This window comes from Balaenoptera musculus, chromosome 20, assembly GCF_009873245.2.
Source record: "Balaenoptera musculus isolate JJ_BM4_2016_0621 chromosome 20, mBalMus1.pri.v3, whole genome shotgun sequence".
NCBI lineage: Eukaryota > Metazoa > Chordata > Mammalia > Artiodactyla > Balaenopteridae > Balaenoptera > Balaenoptera musculus.
In genome coordinates, this window is record NC_045804.1 from 59,128,147 (window position 1) to 59,145,112 (window position 16,966).

General features: G+C 60.9%; 2 protein-coding genes across 4 annotated transcripts in view; one reads left to right on the forward strand and one right to left on the reverse strand.

The window, feature by feature from the left end:
* FLCN (folliculin) overlaps positions 1-3,173 on the forward strand; it is a 58,632-nt gene extending 55,459 nt beyond the window's left edge. Inside the window, exon 13 of the mRNA XM_036838200.1 lies at positions 1,642-3,173. Coding sequence (XP_036694095.1) covers positions 1,642-1,708 — 67 coding nt within the window. The 3' untranslated portion in view covers positions 1,709-3,173. The remainder of the gene's footprint in view (positions 1-1,641) is intronic.
* The window catches only part of LOC118887402 (myosin phosphatase Rho interacting protein), a 125,712-nt gene that overhangs the window by 9,534 nt on the left and 99,212 nt on the right, over positions 1-16,966 (reverse strand). For 2 of the 3 annotated variants that reach the window (XM_036838192.1, XM_036838191.1), the window contains exons 13-16: positions 14,016-14,125; positions 11,131-11,689; positions 9,472-9,588; positions 259-406 (exon numbers count right to left, since the gene is read on the reverse strand). In XM_036838192.1, the coding sequence (XP_036694087.1) occupies positions 259-406; positions 9,472-9,588; positions 11,131-11,689; positions 14,016-14,125 (934 nt within the window). Of the gene's footprint in view, positions 1-258; positions 407-3,182; positions 6,888-9,471; positions 9,589-11,130; positions 11,690-14,015; positions 14,126-16,966 lie in introns of all 3 variants that reach the window. The other variant, XM_036838193.1, reaches the window with a different exon arrangement.

Consider the following 16,966-nt stretch of genomic DNA (forward strand, 5'->3'; position numbering starts at 1 on the left):
TGATGAGACCAGGGCAGCCCCTCACGAGCACCAGGTGTGCCGGCGGCCACGGAAAGCAGGAGTGCTGGCGCGGGGCTCTCGAGCTCTCAAAGGGCTCCTCAAACCAGCCTTTCCCCCAAGGGAATTGTCAAAGAACTCTCGTGGGTAACGAGGCTTCAATCTCAGCCGAAAGGCAGTGAGAAGGCCAGTCACTGCTCAGAGCTGTGCGTTCAGCTCAGGAACACCCCGCTGCCCGTCCCCGGGGTTAGCGGCTCCCACCTGAGATGGTGGCCGCGGTCTCCTCAGCCAGGAGGCGGTCTTTCTCCTCCCGCAGTTTCTCCAGTTCCCGCTGGTGCTGCCTCTGCAGGTCTTCGATCTTCTTCTGGTGTGTTTCTTCCATGGCTGCAAACCCTCGCTCGCACGTGGCCTGCAAGGTGCACAAGAGGCTTTACTGACTTTTCTTCTGCTATTTACTGAACAGACCTCAGCCCTGCCCTCCAGGCTCCTGGCACAGAGAAGGTGCTCTCTCGAACTGAGCCCCGCGCCAGCTGTCTGGAGACTCACTCTGCTCCGGCGTGTTTTATGCTCCCAGAGCACTTAGATAAGGGTGCCTGATTTCTGTGGTTGTTGTGAATCCCATTTCTCTGTAGAAAGAGTTGGTATCGTAGGCAGGAAAAGGCCGCAGTGGAATTTAAAATAGCCAATCCTGGACCTTTATGGACCGACAGGAGGGGGGAGGACGGAGTGAACGGGCAGAGGCTGGCCGCGTCCGGTCTGAGTTTCACAGCCAGACGCGCTCAGCACCGTCACACACTGGGTGGGCATCAAGCACAGTCATGAACAGTAATGTCTCTGTCAGCTGCAGGGAGCCAAGGCCATCCTGTGAGTGACGGGTAGTGGGTAGCCCAGTGCACGGAGCCAGGGGGCCCAGCCCTGCCACTGCCCAGCTGGCCGCCCTCACCGGGTCACTGAATCTCTCAGGCGTCCACTGAGGAAATTAGGTTAGGGTGTACGACTTTCCCTTTTCCTTCGGAAGGAGTACAAAGAGGGGGCACTAATTAACGAGTGCCTCTGCTAACTGTACCAAGACCCACGACGGAAGAGCCGCTCTCCAAACCTGTCTGTGCCTTGCTGCAGCCTGGCGTGGTGTTTGGCCTAGACATGGGTGTGGGGAAGGACACAGGCATGACCCAAGAAGGGCTCAGACCACCCCACACACCCTCACTGTGTAGTAACCCAGGCCTGGCTTATCAGAGTTGGTCTCGTCGATGGGGTGGGTATGAGGGGCTGTTTTGTGCGTGGAGGCACATTTCTTGTCTAAATCCCTTGCAACATCTGTTTCAAAGCAGGGATTGCGCCTTCCACTGATCCTTAAAAACTCGAAGAATGTGGCCATGTTAATTCCAAATCCAAGTATGGGTGGGATCCCCCTCCCAATCCTGTACTTGCACATGGATCAAGAAAGGGTACCAAGAAATCCAGCCTCCGTGTGCGGGCACCTCTGTCTCAGCCCCCACGGTGACTGAGAGGCCCTTCTGAGACTCTCCAGTCAGTATTTTTCAAACTCACGGTCAGAGTCTGGACTTCCCTGCGACAGATTTGCTTCACTGGGGAAGTGGTCTTAAGTGCTATCCGCCACTCACTGGGCGTTTCTTCTTGCAGGGGCTGCACCTGGAAGCTGCTGTCTCCTCTCACTGCCCTCACACCCCGGGACACTGGAGGGTCCTAGCGCTGCCCTCTCGCACGCTGTGGTTCAACGTGGACTCTTGGTTAACACATAGCTGCGAGGTCTTAGTTTGATTTGAGGGCTTTAGAATAAAGATAAGGGTCAAAATTCTTCCTACAGAAACACTAAGGTGTCTTTAAAGACTGGCTGCTTCCTTGGAGAGTATGTGTGTTTAAAAAATGATTAATCTAATCTTTAAGCCAGTAATCCCTGGGATCGATCAAAGTTCCTCGGCAACCACCGTGCAGAGTCATGAGAAAAAGCACCAGCCTTCAGCTGTCAGAAGAGGGGCCCTCAGGCCAAGACCCCAGTCTCCCTGACCTGGGCAAAAATCTGCACAAGTAACAGCTGTCAGCCGGGCCCCGAGAGAGCGGTTTGGTTGTAATTTCTGCGTGTCTCACAGGGCCCAACAAGAATAGGCACAGGACAGAGGATGCCGCCCACAGCAGGCAGCACCCAAGCCCCAGCCTGCATCACCGCCGGGGCAGAGCCTGCCCCCAGTGTCGGCACAGGGCTTTCCTCCCTCCCAGGTTCGTGCCGATGGGCGTGAGAGCCAGTCTGGGCCTTGTCTAAGTTGCCTGCTGCGCAGACGCGCTGGGTGTTGTGGGAAGCGGCCGGGAAGCTACTTTCAATGTGGCACTGGCATGCGCTGGCCGCACGGGGACCGTGCGGCACTTTCCAACAGCCCTTGAAGCTTCCTTGGGATCCAGAATAGCCTTCAAATGGTTTGGACTGACTTGGGAAAAGAGCAGTGGAAACGGCCTGGCAGGTACTAATGGCCCGCCTGCTTGTCGCAGCAGCGCCAGGCCGCCCTCAGTACCGGACGCAGTGCCGGCTCACAGCTGGAGGACGGGGCTGGGGACTGAGGGCACGGGAGGAGCCTGGCGTCTACTGGATGCAGCTCAAGGGGTGGCGAGAAGCCCGAGAGGACGAGGCCCGGAGCCCCGGCTGCCTTGATGGCTCCACACAGCCCAACGCCCCAGGGCCTGAAACGTCACCTTGATGCGCCAGGGCCTGGGGATCCTGTCTCCCAAGGTGGGTGTGAAACGGGGTGGGGGTGTGGTGGGAAGGTCACTTCTCAAAACCCCTGGAGCAAACAAGGCTGTGCTCCCTGTAAGAGCAGCCGTTCCCACGCAGGGTTCCCACCAGACGTCTGTCCCCACAGAACTGGGGCGGGAGTGGCCCTCAACACCCCACTGCAAACATTCTAGCCTTTGGGAAGCCCCGCTCTGCTCTCCGGGGACAGCTGGAAGGCGAGGACCCTCCCCAGGTCCAGGTCTGCACAGCTGGAGGTGGGGGCAGGGGGAGCTTCCCCACCACCCTGCCTCGCCAGGCCCTGCTGGGACCCCACCGCCGCCAGTGGGAGGTCAGCGGGGAGCAGCCCATCAGCTCCTGCTGCTGTTCGCTGACTTGGAGCCAAGAACCGCGTCCCAGCTCCGCCTGCACTGGACGCCCCCCGACCGCTCTGCTTCGAAACCTTGAGGCTCTCAAAGTCCCTCTGGCGCTCTTCCCGCAGTGAGGCCGCGCCACCCGCCAGGTCCTTGTGCTCCAGCGCTTCCCGCAGGACGTCCACCTGGGCCTCCAACTCCTGGACGCGCTCCTTCAGCCCCATCACGGAGTCGGCCCCCGCCTCAGCTGGCCGGCTGGGGAACGGGGGTCCGTGGGCTGGTGGGGCGGCAGGGGGCCGCCCCCGGTAGTGGTGCAGGGTCTCCTGCAGGCACCGCAGCGTCTGAGAGTAGTGCTGCTGCAGGGCCCGCAGCTCCTCCTCGTGGATGGCCTGCAGCTCCCTGATCTTGAGCTGGAACTTGTCCTCCAGGGTCTGCACCTGGCCCACAGGCTGCCTCTCCAGGTCCTGCCTGTCCCCGGCCACGGCATCCAGCCGGCTCAGCCGCTCCCCTGTGCAGCTGACCTCCCGCTCCTCAGACCACCCTCGTGGGGCAGCCAGGCTCTCGCCGCGCTCACGCTGCCCCTCTTCCGGACGCCTCTGCTGCTGGTCGAGCTGGGCGACCTTGGTCTTGAGCTCCGCGTTCTCCCGTTCAATGGCGGCGATCACCTCCAGGTATTCGCTCTTCTGCTTGCGGAGAAGCTCCTCGTACTCCTCCCTCAGGGCCCCCACCGCTTGCTCCTGCCCCTGACAGGAGGCCCCACTGCCCGACCAGGACTCCCTGTAGCCCCGGAGCTCCTTTTCATACTCCAGCCGGATCCTGCAGGCTGTGTAACACACCTGAGCCTGAATAATCGCATCTTGAACTAATAAGGAAGAATACTGGCCGAGGCCTCCCAGGCAAGCGCTACGGGAGAGATGCCGGGATGCCTGGAGAAGCTTCTGACAGTCTCGCACTGCCTCCATAGAGAGAAGTGAGGTTAAAGTGGCAGAGATCTCTCCCAACAGACTGGCCTTATCTTTAAGCTGCAGGGCGAGCTCTTCCTGAATAGCAACCAAGGCCCCAGAGCTCTGGCTGGACAAGGGACAGAGAGCCGGCGAGCCAGCTGGGTCCTGATGACTCGGTACTTCTTCCGGCGGGCTCCCAGTCCAGGACACCTGGACACCGTCTCCAGCACCTGCTGGAAGCTGGAGGGTTTCCGAGACCTGCAGCATCACTCTCTCGAAGTCGGGTGTCTGGTAGGCCCCTAGGATCTCCCCCAGCATGCGCTTGTGCTGCTGCAGGGCTGCCTGTGTGCCCTGGAGGGTCTCCTGGATGCTCTGCAGCCTGCGGTGGAGGGACCCCCTCACCGAATGCACGGCGAGGCTGAGCTCTGCCCTGACCCACGTGGCGTCGGCCAGGGCGGGGACCGGGGCTGGCGGGGCGCTCAGCTGCCCACCTCCCGAGGCACTGGCTGCCTCTCCGCCCAGCGTCTCCAGGTGCCGGCTCAGGGACTCGACCTGGCTCCAGAATTCTCCATCCACCAGCACCTTCTTGGCCCAGGCATCCACTGGGGCCCCAGGACAGGCCACGGCACTTTCGGACTCCAGCGGCCACTTTCCGGACTGAGAGACCTCGAGGAGCACGTGCGAGACATCCGAGCTTGTGTTCCTCAGCGAGTCTGCTATCTGGCCTATCAGCGTGGCCTCCAGGGCTATCTGATCAGAAAGGAGCTGGAGCTGTTCCTGCTCGCTTGGCTCCGGCAGGTGTGCTGGCTGCCGTGAGGCCGCTTTCTCTTCCTCCAAGAAGCCCGCCTCCCCTGGGGGAGCCGGCTGGTGACACAGGGCCTGGATGGCGCCGACCAGCAAGCTCTCCAGGCCGGCCAGGAGCCCCGCCCCTGCGTCACCGGGCAGAGACCGCAGCTGTTCTCGGCAGCTTTCCAGGCAAGCCAGGGCCTGGCTGTTTTTCACCTGGAAGTCACCGAGCTCCTCGACGTGGTTCTCAACCACCTCCGCCCTCGCCTGTCTCTCCTGCTCCAGCTGGGAGGCCAGCGCGGCGACCTGGAGCAGGCTGGCACGGAGCTGCTCGCGCAGCTGCGCCTCGGTGCCAGCCCACTGCTGGTGCAGAGCCAGCAGGGCCTCCTGGCTCTGGCCCTGCTGGCTCTCCAGCTTCACCGTCACGTCTTTGAGCTTCTCCTCGGTGACGTAGAGCTTGGTCTCCAGGGAGTGGATGATGGAAAGGTAGGTGTCCGAGTCGCTGGTCGCTGGGAGCGAGCCGGGGGTGGCCTCCGACGACATGCTCTCCTCCGAGGGCGAGCGGTCCTGACTGGTGTCAGAGGATGTGCTGCTGGCCCAGGTCCTCTCAGACCCGTCCGGGTGGGTGTACTTTTGGCACTGGATTGTGGAGAACCGGATTCTTTGCCTCTTAAGGCCGGGTGCTCCCTGGTCGGGTTTTGAGGTGCTCTGCAGGTGCCCCTCCCTGTCGGACGCTTCCGACCTTGGGGGCACTGGGCTCTCTTCTCTCCTGGGGCTGCTGTCCCTGTGCCCCTCCCCCAGGGCAGCCCCCGGAGGTGCGCCGGCAGCCTGGAGCTGCGGGCCCGAACGTGCGGCGCCGTCCTCCTCCTCGGCTTCTTCCAAGGAGCTCCGTGGCTCCTCGGCGTCCTCTGAGGACTCCCTGGCAAACTGCCTTACGATCTCTTCCTTTGCCTGGGGCTTCACTTCTGTTTCCTCTAAGCTGCTCCCCAAGGCAGCTGTCTTAACCAGCACATCCTGGAGGTCCCGCTCTTTCCTCTCGAGCGCCTGCACGTGCACGTCCTGGATGCGCCTCAGCTCCTCCTCCTTCTCCTGGAGCCGCGTGTGCGCGCCCTGGAGCTGGCTGGCCACCCTCCTGTAGGAGTGCTCCAGGCTTTGGTAGTCGGCCTCCCTCCCCTTCAGCTTCTCCTGCAGCGCAGCCACGTCCCCGTCGGACGAGGTGACGCGGCCCATCAGCTCTTGGAAGCGCTGCCGGATCAGGTCCCGCTCGTCTCGGAGGCTCTGGACGTGCTCGGCCAGCTTCTGGATGCTGGCCTCCTTCCTCTCCAGCTGCTCCTCCAGCCGGCGCACTGCCTCGCTGCCCTCGGACTTGGCGCTCAGCTTCTCCTTCTGCAGGACCTCCATCTGCTGCTCGTGGTCCTGCAGCCGGTCCTCGAAGGCGCTGGCCCTGTCCTCCGCCTCCTTCAGGCTCTGCAGAAGCTCCCGCTTCTCCCGCTCACAGCTCCCCAGCAGCAGCTCGTAGTTCCGCTGCAGCTTCTCCTCCATCAGCCTCTGGGCCCGCTCGCTGGCGCTGAGCTGCTGGCTGAGGTCGGCGATGCGCTCCTGCAGCCGCTGCACCTCCTTCTGGCGGTCCCGCTGCAGCGCCTGCTGCCTCTGCAGGTCCCGCAGCTCCTGCGTCCTCCCCAGCAGCAGGGCCTCCGCGCTCTGGAGCTTCCGCTCGCTGGCGCGCAGCTGGGCGCTGAGCGCGGCTTCGCTGTGCTGCCGCTCCTCCAGCTGCTCGCGGACCTTGTCCTTCTCCAGCTTCAGCTCGCCCTGGAGCTTGGCCAGCGCCTGCTCCTTGATGGTGAGCTCGGCGGCGGCATTGCCAAGCCGCGCCTGGAGGCTCCGGATCTCGGCCTCGTGGTGCCGGATCGCGTCCTTGGCCTCCCCGTAGCTGCGCTTCAGGGCCTGGATCTGCCGCGTGATGAGCTCCTGGCGCTGGCACTGGGCCTCCAGCTCGCCGTGCAGATCCTGGTTGACTCTGTGGAGCCTCTGCCAGGCGCCGGACGGGGAGGTGGCCACTTCAGTCTTAAAAAAACCGATGAAATACGGGTTAGTAACACTCGGCCTCCCAGTTCTGAGTGTCACACCTCTGGCCAGGGTCAACCACAGAAAGGCTCCTTGGTGGCTCTGCCTTTTATCCTCTGCACAATTATTTTTCATTTAAAAAAAAGAAAAACAGCTAACAAATCGTCTCATTTTTTTTTTTGGTAAGTAGCTGCTTCCAGGTAAACAGAAAACATGGACATTAACATCAAAACAGCTCTAACCGAATAGCTTCTAGGAGAAATAAACCAAACAAAACTGAATAATGGAGCACACTGATAAGCAAAATGAAGACTGAGGGACAAGAGACTCCAGCAAGAGGGACGGGCAGGAGCAGAGCAAAGCGTCCATTTGTTTGTTTTGCAAAACAAAAGGCACACAGCTCCAGACCACAAACCCCGCCAAAGCGCAGGACCGGTGACGATGCCACTTCCTTCTGGGACAGGGGAGAAGGAAGGGAGGCACCGCTGGCGGATGTCAGCGAGGTGACATCCGAAACATTTTCCTGTGGGAGGTGGAGCCCGTCCTCTACAGTAACAGGAAGAACTAATCTCTACCTGCAAGAAGACAAAACGAAGGGGAAAACGCAAACCATGGAGTAAAATATGAGAGTTAACAAAACAAACAAACCTTTGTGGCATTCAAAATAAGAAAGTGAAGCATGCAGAAAATTAAACACAATTGAAAGAAAACTCCCCAAACTAGAAGGCATGCAGAGTAGACAGAACTAATTAACGCAGGAAAAAACAAGAACGTGAAAGGAGTGAGAATAGCTCAGCCTAAGCACTGGCCTGCCTGTGGCTCCCTCCAGGTGTGCTGGTGGGGAAGCCACAGATGTGACACTCAGTTACGTAAGTCAGACACTCCACGTCCACGCCCTGCCAGCTCCTCCTCCCGGCCGTCAGCACGGAGCCCACCCCCAGCTGCTGACCCTTCTCACCCTTAACCCCAAAGCCCCTTGCTCATTCAGACTTTCGATTATAAGAATTTCCAAAGCACGTAGGGAGGTTAAAAGTAAACTGTCCTTTGACCTGGCGGGGAGGTGTTAACGTGTCAGCTGACAGACGGGCTTCAGTGCGGGCTCATGCAATCGTCCGGGTCAGACACGGGACAGGGTACCAATGTTCAAACTCTGCTGCCAGGATCTTTACCACCTGGTGTGAAATGAGTGCGTGTAGGATGGTGGCCCAACCAGGGTTTAAAAAGATGCTTCCCAAACCTGCGGGGTCTGCACAAATGACTCAGAAAGCCCCGGAGTGAGACATGCAGGAAAGAGGGGTGCCCCCCATCACCAGGTTCCGGTACCTCAGAGTCTGAACTGGGCATGGCGACAACTATGGTTGAAGGGCTAAGGAGGAGGGTCCAGGGGACACGGGGTGCCCAGGGTCATGGCCAAAGCTGGGGGGGAAAGGAAGGCAGAAGAAACGTGCCACAAAAAGGGCATGGAGAGAGGTAGGAGGGCAGACTCTGCCCAGAAGATCCACTTGGACCAAGGAAGCCAGTGTGCTGCAGTCTGGAAATGCTGATGCAAAAACTTATCACAGAGATTCTGGGTCCTTTAGAGTCGGAAGAGCCCTCAGGGACGAAGTCTAGGTCTACACAGGCAAGGAGGCTGATGCTGCAGGGGAGGGGGCACTGGGTTCTGGTCAGTGCAGGACGCTGACTTGAATGCTGTGCCTTCAGCCTTGGCCAAGAGCTCGAGTTCTCCGTCCCATCGCCCTGCCTTGCTTTCCCCTGGCACTCATCTGTCAATCACCTCTCCCCACTGCACACTGGCTGAGAGGGCAGGAGAGTGTTGTTTTATACCCCAGAACTAGAGCAGGGCCTGAAACGCTGCAGAAGAGTTGGCTCACACCGGCCTGCTCCATCCAGGTGACCTCCTGCCTGGCAAGATGCCTGTGGCATGCCCGCTGCTGCCTGGGGGGCGGCACTCTGGCACAGAGGCCTCTGCAGGGAGATGCTAGGTTTGGCCTCTCAGCTCAGTACTGAAGACTGCTACCCTCCCTCCCTTCCACGCCACTGGGCAGGTTGGCTCAGGGCTGGGCGGCCATGTTTCCCCCTCAAACTTCAGCCTAGGCAGGAAGTAAGAAGTGGGGCCACTAGGCTAGTGGTGACAGTCCCAGGCTGCCCTGTAGGTGTGGTACAGACAGGGTCAGGGGCAGGGAACCAGTTCTAGCTCTGCCATGCGCTTGGTCATAAGGAGGCATGTGGCTGTTACTCAAGTTCTTAAATTTGTAAAATGGGACTAATGCTGCCATTGTAAAAAAGAAACAACGTGCAAACATGTGATATTGATAATAAACATATATTGGACTCGTTGGGAGCCAAAGAGAAAGACTACTACTGAAAACATCTAAAAACACCCTTCGACGTAGAGGGCTCAGGCAGATCCTCCAACTTGTTGCACAAGGAGGAGACCTAGGCAGCCCACGGCCCAGGGAGCCCGCTCCAGTGGCACAGGAGTCCAGAGGCCTGGCGCTCGGTTTTGCACGTTCCTAGCCTGCCTGGGTCCTGCACACTGAAGCCCGAGGGCGCCTGGAGGGCCGTGGCGGCCCCTCAGCCCTACCTGCAGCACATAGCCCTCCCGGGCGCTCTGCTCCCGGCCCAGAGCCACCCTCAGCTGGTCCTGCAGCAGCCGGTTCTGCTCTAGAAGGTCTGAGGCCTCCTTCTGGCTCTGCTCCAACTGTTGGCAAAAAGACACACGTTTTTAAGCAAAATGGCGGTACAGGAGCGGCAGCGCAGCACAGGCGCCCGGTGCTGTGCCCGATTCCAGCTGGGCTGGAGCTCAGGGGCGCCTCCGAGGGCCTTGCCGGCGGCCACACCTGGGTGGATGTGCTCGTTGGGTCTTCAACCAAGGTTCCAGCTCAAGCTGTGAATCGACCTGGGCACCCACATAAGCTCCACACCTGCTTGAGGATCCACCAGGCGTAGACCCCACCAGGAAATGAGGACTTTGTGCCCCTGTCAGAGGGAAGACTGCCCACTGGGTCCTTTGGGTGTCCTCAGCGTGGCCAAACACGCCTGTGCTGCCCCAGCGCAGTCCTCGCGCCAGGCTCTATCTACCTTGGCTTCTGGGGAAACCCTGTTTGACCAGTTGGATACGATGGATTCCATATAAAATTCTGTTTGTGAGAAGGGCTCCTCAAGAATTGAGCTGCTTCACACTCTTGCTGTCAATGGCTGTGAATCCAGCCGTCACCCATCTGCCCCTTTCCGGAATGTTACCTACGTGCCCCCAGCTGCTGGGCCGTGGTAAGCAGGGAGAGCTGGGTGTGCAGCAGACTGTGCTGACCGGCAGCGGGGACCTTGGTTTTCAGACCTTGCTGTCTGAAACAAACTCAGGGTCCAGTGTGTGGCCTGCTGACTTGCAGGCCCGTTTTGGCTGTTTAGAGCAACGTGAGTTTGAACTGTTACTTTCCTCCGTCTTGCCTCTATTACTGTATTAATAGGCGTAGAAAATGGAAAAAAATCCAAGTGTTGATGTTAGTGATAAACGTCAGCCTCGTGAATCTAACCAAATAAGAAGAGGATGAGAAGTGAAGGCAGGCCAAAGTGGCCAATCTGTGATTTAGTTAGCCACTGAAGTCAAGCGCACACGTGAATCGCATCCTTGAGAACTCCTGAAAGGCAGGTGTAACTCCACCTCCTTGGCCGTGGAACCTCTGTTCAGACTTACAAATCCACGGCCCAGCTTTTGCAGACTTGATTTCTGGGTGCTTTCCTCATGAAGGAAAATGTCACGTTACAAATGCAGGGACCAGCTCACCCACCTCTGTATCTGGAGGAGGCTCATGCCAGGCTCACCAGCCAGGCCCGTCCTGCCCCCCCAGTACCTAGAACGAGCTCTGCCTCCTGCTGCCTGCCCGGCACCCGTCAGGTCTCCCTGAGGGTCGCAGGGCTGCCTAGTGCAGACGGAAAGCTAACTCTGTTCACGTGCCTCTTCCGCCCAAAGCCTCTAGTGCGTGGCTGAAGCAGGGCAGACGAGGCCCCACCTGGCCTGCAGCCCACCCGCCTCATCTCTGGCACCTCTGGCGCCACTCCTCTGGTCTCCGGAAGGGCCCGGTGCCCTCCCTGCCACCCCCCACCCTAGCATGCCTCAGGCCTGCACTGCACTCGGCGGGGAGGGGGGCTGTCGCGTGTCTGTCTGCCTGAGGGCCTGCAAGCCCCTGGGTGCCGGGAAAGGTGGCGGCACAGAGCTGCCCCGCCTGCATCGCCCGGCCATTACCTCCTTCTCCAGCACAGAGGTCAGCTCGGGAGTGGACAGTCGGTCGCTTCCATCCTCGGAGGAGGACAAGTGCAGGGGGGCGATGGGCACTTGCTTCTCCTCCCGGAGGGGGGTGGTCTCCACCTGATGCCACCGCTGCTCGATCTCCACGTGCACGTTCTGGGTCCTGAGGTCGGCGGTCGCGGGCGGCCCCGGGCCCCGGTCGACCTCCATGCGCAGGGCCGTGTCGTCGATGCTGGGCCCGTCGGCCGCGTCCACCGCCCCAAAGCGCTTGCGCCGTTCCTCCCGCCGCCGCGCACGCTCCCTCTCCAGCTCGCCGGGCTCCGCCTCGGGCCGGGGGGTGGCAGGCCCCGGGGCGCCGGCTCTCTCCTGGGCCAGGGCCTGCTGGATGGGGCGGAACTCGGCCCAGTCGAAGGTCTTGGAGCGGCCCTCCCGCCTGCGCTCACGGGCCCGGCTCCGCTTCTGCTCGGGGTCTGGCTCCCCGGGCTCCCCGTCCTGCTTCTCCCGCAGCCTCGTCTCCGAGGGGGAGCTGCTCCGGTCTTTGCCCTGCGGCAGCGAGCTGGGGCGGGGGAGACAGCTGGTCAGGCGGGGCTCCCGGCGGCAGGGCCCAGCCCCCTGCTGTCACCACACGCCTTTTTCTATGCGGCTGTGGCTCCCGCAGGGAAGGGGGAGACTCTGCCTTCACCCACTGACACGTCTGTGGAGGGAACCCCAAGTGGCACCGAGTGGTGACGGCAGAAAAGGAGCCGCAGACAACGGCCCAGAGGTTTCCCGCAGGATGACAGTGGGGGGCCGAGAGCCCCGTCAGGCTGCGCTGGGCACGGGCACACGCACACAAGGCCACGTGGGAGGTAGACCCCACGGCACCCAGGCACTGGGCTGGCGGTGACGGAACAAGCGAGACCAACAACCGCTTCCCTCGAAAGGCTCATGGGTTTTTAATAAGCAGGTAAGTAACATGGTCAAGTCTGTGTTTTAAAAAACCACTCTGGGTGGCTGGCGTGACAGACGGATCAGAGTGATGGCCCTGGGACCACCTGTGGGCCCGTGAGCTCGATGGCCCAGGTGGCGCCCACGAGCCGGCACCAGGCAGGGGCTCACTGGACAGGACTTGAGAGGACTTGGCGGCCCACCCGGGGCAGAGGTGAGCAGGAAGCAGGACACTCGAGGGCACCTCCGCCACCCCGGCAGCCGGATGCGCCTCCCCCCACCTGCCCCACAGTGGAGGTCCCCGGGCAGGGTGCTGCAGGGCACTGGTCGTGGCTGTCCGAGGCAGAGGTCTCTGGGCTCCAAGGGCAGAGCCTGCGACCCTGGCCCAAGCCCTCAGCACGGGGTGGGAAGCCCCGCAGCGCGGCGAGGGCTGGGCCCCGGGGGCTCCGGGAGCACCTGGGCTTCAATGGTGGCCGAAGAGAAGGGAGCCTGCAGAAGAGGCCTCCTCCCCGTCCCGGGAGGCGGCCCCGGGAGCGTCCAGGCCAAGACCACACGCTTGCACACAGCTTCTCCAGAACGGACCTTTTCAATAACGCCACTGAACTGAGAGCTGGCCCAGGCCTCCGACTGCATAAGCCATTAGGATGACATAACAAGCTGGGCCCGCCACTATCCCCAGGAGAGGAAGCCCCTGCGACTCCCCACCAGACTTGGGCGGGCCGTGGCGTGCAGCTCGAACCCACACTTCTGACGCCTGTACCCGCTTCCAATAACTTTCCTGGGACGTGGCCTTGTTGCACTAAAAAAATCCATCTTTTCCTCCAAGTATAAAAGCCCACACGGAACAAACTGGGTGAGGCAAGCACCCCGGCTGTGAGGCGGCTGACCCTGGAGTACACTGCTCATCAGGAGGACGCTGTCCCCGTGGGCCGCGGCCCCAACAAGGAGGGCAGGCGCCTCTCCCAAGCCATGTGTTGCCTGAGCGCGTCCTTCCTGCCCTTTCTGAGGCCAGAGCCACACACCTGCGACACCCCAAGGCTGACGAACCCCAGCCGGGCCCCGACCCACCGCACGCGGCCTCCTCGAAGTGCCCGGAAAGAGCTTTGGTCTCTGCTCCTGGTCGTAGAGACTCAGGAACAACCAAGTATTCTGTTCGTGCAGTAAATGAAGGAATGAACAAACAATCGAACAGACAACACAGGACGGAAGGACTAGAGAGAAGAGTCCTCCATTTAGGGTCCCTTCCTGCCTTCTTGTTCAAAGAGGTGCAGGTCACTAGCAAGGAGGCCAGGACTTGACCAAGGTGTGAGGCCGCCCTAGGCCAAGGAGCGCTCCGTGGGCACCAGGGTCGCCCCCTGGGCGCAGCCTCCAACACGAGAGAGTCACTCAAGAAACATTTAAATGACCGGACCGAAAATCGCAAGCAAGAGGCTCTCAGAACCGGCGAAGGTGCCGAAGCCATGAGGGTCAGGGGGGCAGAGTTCTCGACGTCACAGCACCAGCCACACACAGGGAGCTTCTCTGCTTTTTGTAAAATGAAAACTTCGGGTTTCTAACCATCAGGGCAGGAGGAGGAAGGCGTGGGGCGAATCACGAGGTTTATGAAGCATGGATGTTGACATGGGGAACAGTTTCCCAACTTGGCCTCCAGCACCAAGAGTTGCAAAGAGAGCTTTGTCACAGCTGCACAAAAATCCAACAGATTCAGGAGTGAGGAAGAAGGATCAAAAAAAGGCAATGCTAAGGTGGCCTGTGAATGCGGCATCCGGAGCCGCCCTCACCCAGCCGTGGCTCAGTGCCCGGGCCCTGGGGAGCTTCTCCCGCTGGCCAGGCCTGAGGGGGAAGGGTAACCTGAGGCAGAAAACCCAGGAGGCCAAGTGGAGAGTGAGTGGGCAGCGGACTGAAGGACGGGGGGAAGGCCGTGCTGGGCCCCCTCGGGCACCCTACCGGCTCACCTTGTCACGTCTGGGGCAGAGATCGGGTGGACGTGCTTCATGATGGTCTGGATCCAATTCCGCCGGATTCCAGACGTCATAGCGGAGAGGGTGAAGGCGCCCTCCTTTGTCTAAACAGAAGACGAGGAGTTAGCAGTGACCGGCACCTCCCCACCCCTGAAATAGGCCCCGCAGGGAGGCCGGCGGCCAGGTGGCTGTCCCAGGAGTGTGGTATGTGCCCCACTCGGGATGAACAGAGCTGGAGGGCAAAGGAGAGAGCAAAGCCGCAAACACTGTCATGGCAGTGGCTAACCCGGGCCAGTTTTTCCCCAACTGCAGCTGATGCGTGCTCCCAACTAATGCCTTCTCTAACATAATGTGGGCACCAGGGTGAGGCCTTCAAGCCAGAAAGAGCTGAGGGAGCAAGAGGGCCAGCCTTAGAGAACATGTACATTATTAAAGGTTTTCAAAGATTGAAAATGTAAAAAAAAAAAAGGGCACCCAGCAGGCCTTTACTGACACTCCCTGTTCTTTAAGGAGCTCGCAGACTGGAAGGAAGGAGAACGTGTGTGCGGGGAGCAGCGGGAAGGGGCCAGGGCATGGGGGCGCTAGGGAGGGTGGGCAGGTGGACGGGGAAGGGGTGCGTGGCCCAGGTGGAGGGAGTGGGCCTGGGGCGTGCAACCACGCACAACAGGCTCACAGGGTGACCGGGGGCAGCAGTGGCAGGCACGAGGCTCAGCAGTGGCTGGGGCCCGATGGGGGCCGTGTCTGTTGGGCTGAGGAGGGGCAGGGAGACCTGCTGGGTGGCCGGGCTGGTCGTTCAGGTGATGAGAGGGGGCTTCGGAGAGGAGGAGGAGGTGGCGTGCACAGTGCAGCACGGACAGGCTTGCGGGGGGCACCTCAAGGACAATCCCTGGACCACCCCCCCAACTTGGGTGCGTTGGTGGGATGCCAGTCAAGACGAAGGACATCACAGGAGGGGGCGGCACAGGCAGCGGGTAACGAGTGGCCCTGAGCAGCCCACCGGCTCCAGCAGAGCTGAGGAGGGGCGGGGATGCGGGCGGTGGCTGCACAGAGTCCTCTCCCCTGCCTCTGAGCCCAGGGGCTCCTGCCTTACAGAAGTGAGGGGCTCAGAACTCCTCAAGCTGCTCAGGCTACTCATAAACGGAGCCACGAGACGTCAGCAAAACGGCTGATGGGAAGACACCGTTAGCAAGACGAGTTTGGGACGGGAGCTGGCACGGCCAGGGGCCGAAACCAAGAGGGCATCAGGGTGCTGCAGAGCACAGCACAGCCCGGGGTGACCTCGGCCCACCCCAGACCCCGCCTGACGCCCCATCTAGACGACAGCCCACCACCCACGTCTCCACTCCTCTCCCCCTCCGGTTCCCCCCAGCGCAGGCCGATGGTGGGGGCGTGGCCTGCGGGCTCCCTGAGGTGCTGGCCCCGCGGCCGCCTCCTGCTCCCGGTGTGCCGTTTATGGAGTGTGACCTCGGCCACCTTCTCCCACAACCTCAGCTCTCACCTGCCACGAGCTCTCTCCCGGCCCCAGGCCCACACGCTGGCTGCTGGTCTACCGGTCTCAGAGGGCCCATCTTGGCCTCAAATGCACCACGGGCCAGGACCCTGCAGGCTCCACCAACTCCCGCACACGGCTCGCCGCGCTCTGGGTCTCCAGCCCTCGACCCTGCCCCTCCCTCTCCCGGGCGCCCTGCACTTGCCAGACACCTGGCCTCCCGCCCCTGCTGCCCCACCAGATGTGTCTCACAGACGCTCAGCTGCTTCCACGTTCCGGCGCTTTCCACAACTCAGGGCAAGGCTGACTCTCAACTCAGCACTCAGGGCTCCCCCATACCACCCCACCGGCTTCTACACTCAGCCCCCTGGTAGGTGCCACCAGGTCTGGTGGCCAGGCCAGGGACAGCTTTGTCCCTCGAGATCCTAAAGCTCCCTAGTGACCCAGGCCGAGTCCCTCCAGGAAGCCGGCCTCCCGTGCTGGGCTCCATCTCTCCCGACTTAGAACTCCCAGTCCACGGGGCTCATGAGAAAGCCCCAGAACTCATAAGCTCACTGCCCCCCACCCAGGGTAAAGTGATGAGGGGTCAGGCTGGTGGACGACATCAGCCAGGGAGCATAGGTGACTCAGAAACGCCCCATCTGTGACCAGGAGAGTCCCAGGTCACGGCCTCACTGCACAGAAAGTGACCCTAGAACATGATGATGTAACCTGCTCAGTGATGGGAGTGGACTCATGCCCCCAGGATGCCCTGCACAGAGAAGCCTGCCCTTCAAGATGGGGAGGTGAGGGGCTTACCTGGTGGCACAGTGGTTAGAAACCCGCCTGCCAATGCAGGGAACACGGGTTCAAGCCCTGGTCCAGCAAGATCCCACATGCCGCGGAGCAACTAAGCCCGTGCGCCACAACTACTGAGCCTGCGCTCTAGAGCCCGCGAGCCACAACTACTGAAGCCCGCGCGCCTAGAGCCCGTGCTCCGCAACAAGAAAAGCCACTGCCATGAGAAGCCCGCTTACCGCAACTAGAGAAAGTCCACGCACAGCAACGCAACCAAAAATAAATTAAAAAAAAAAAAGATGGGGAGGTGGGGGGCGAGATCAGCGTGCGGCCCACAATGCCAGAACTTGGCAACATCCCCAAATCCGTCCGCAGAGAGGAGGCTAGAGGTCTAGCTCACTGAGCATGTCTTTTCCTCCTAAAGGGACGAGGGGCAGAAGGGCATCACAGTGGGGCAGCACGGGCCATCAGATCGGCGCCACCTTCAGCTATGACTTGGTGCCCCCACAGATGCCCTGCAGCCTGGTGGGCTGGGAGCTGGATTTTTCCTTTTAATCAATTCATTGGCCTTCAGATCTGAACTCACTCCTCTGAGTTTGGTTAATATTAGTCATTGCCACATGCTGCATCTAGGCTGAATCCAGAGATACAGCTGAGTCTCTGGGCCCAAATGTCAGAA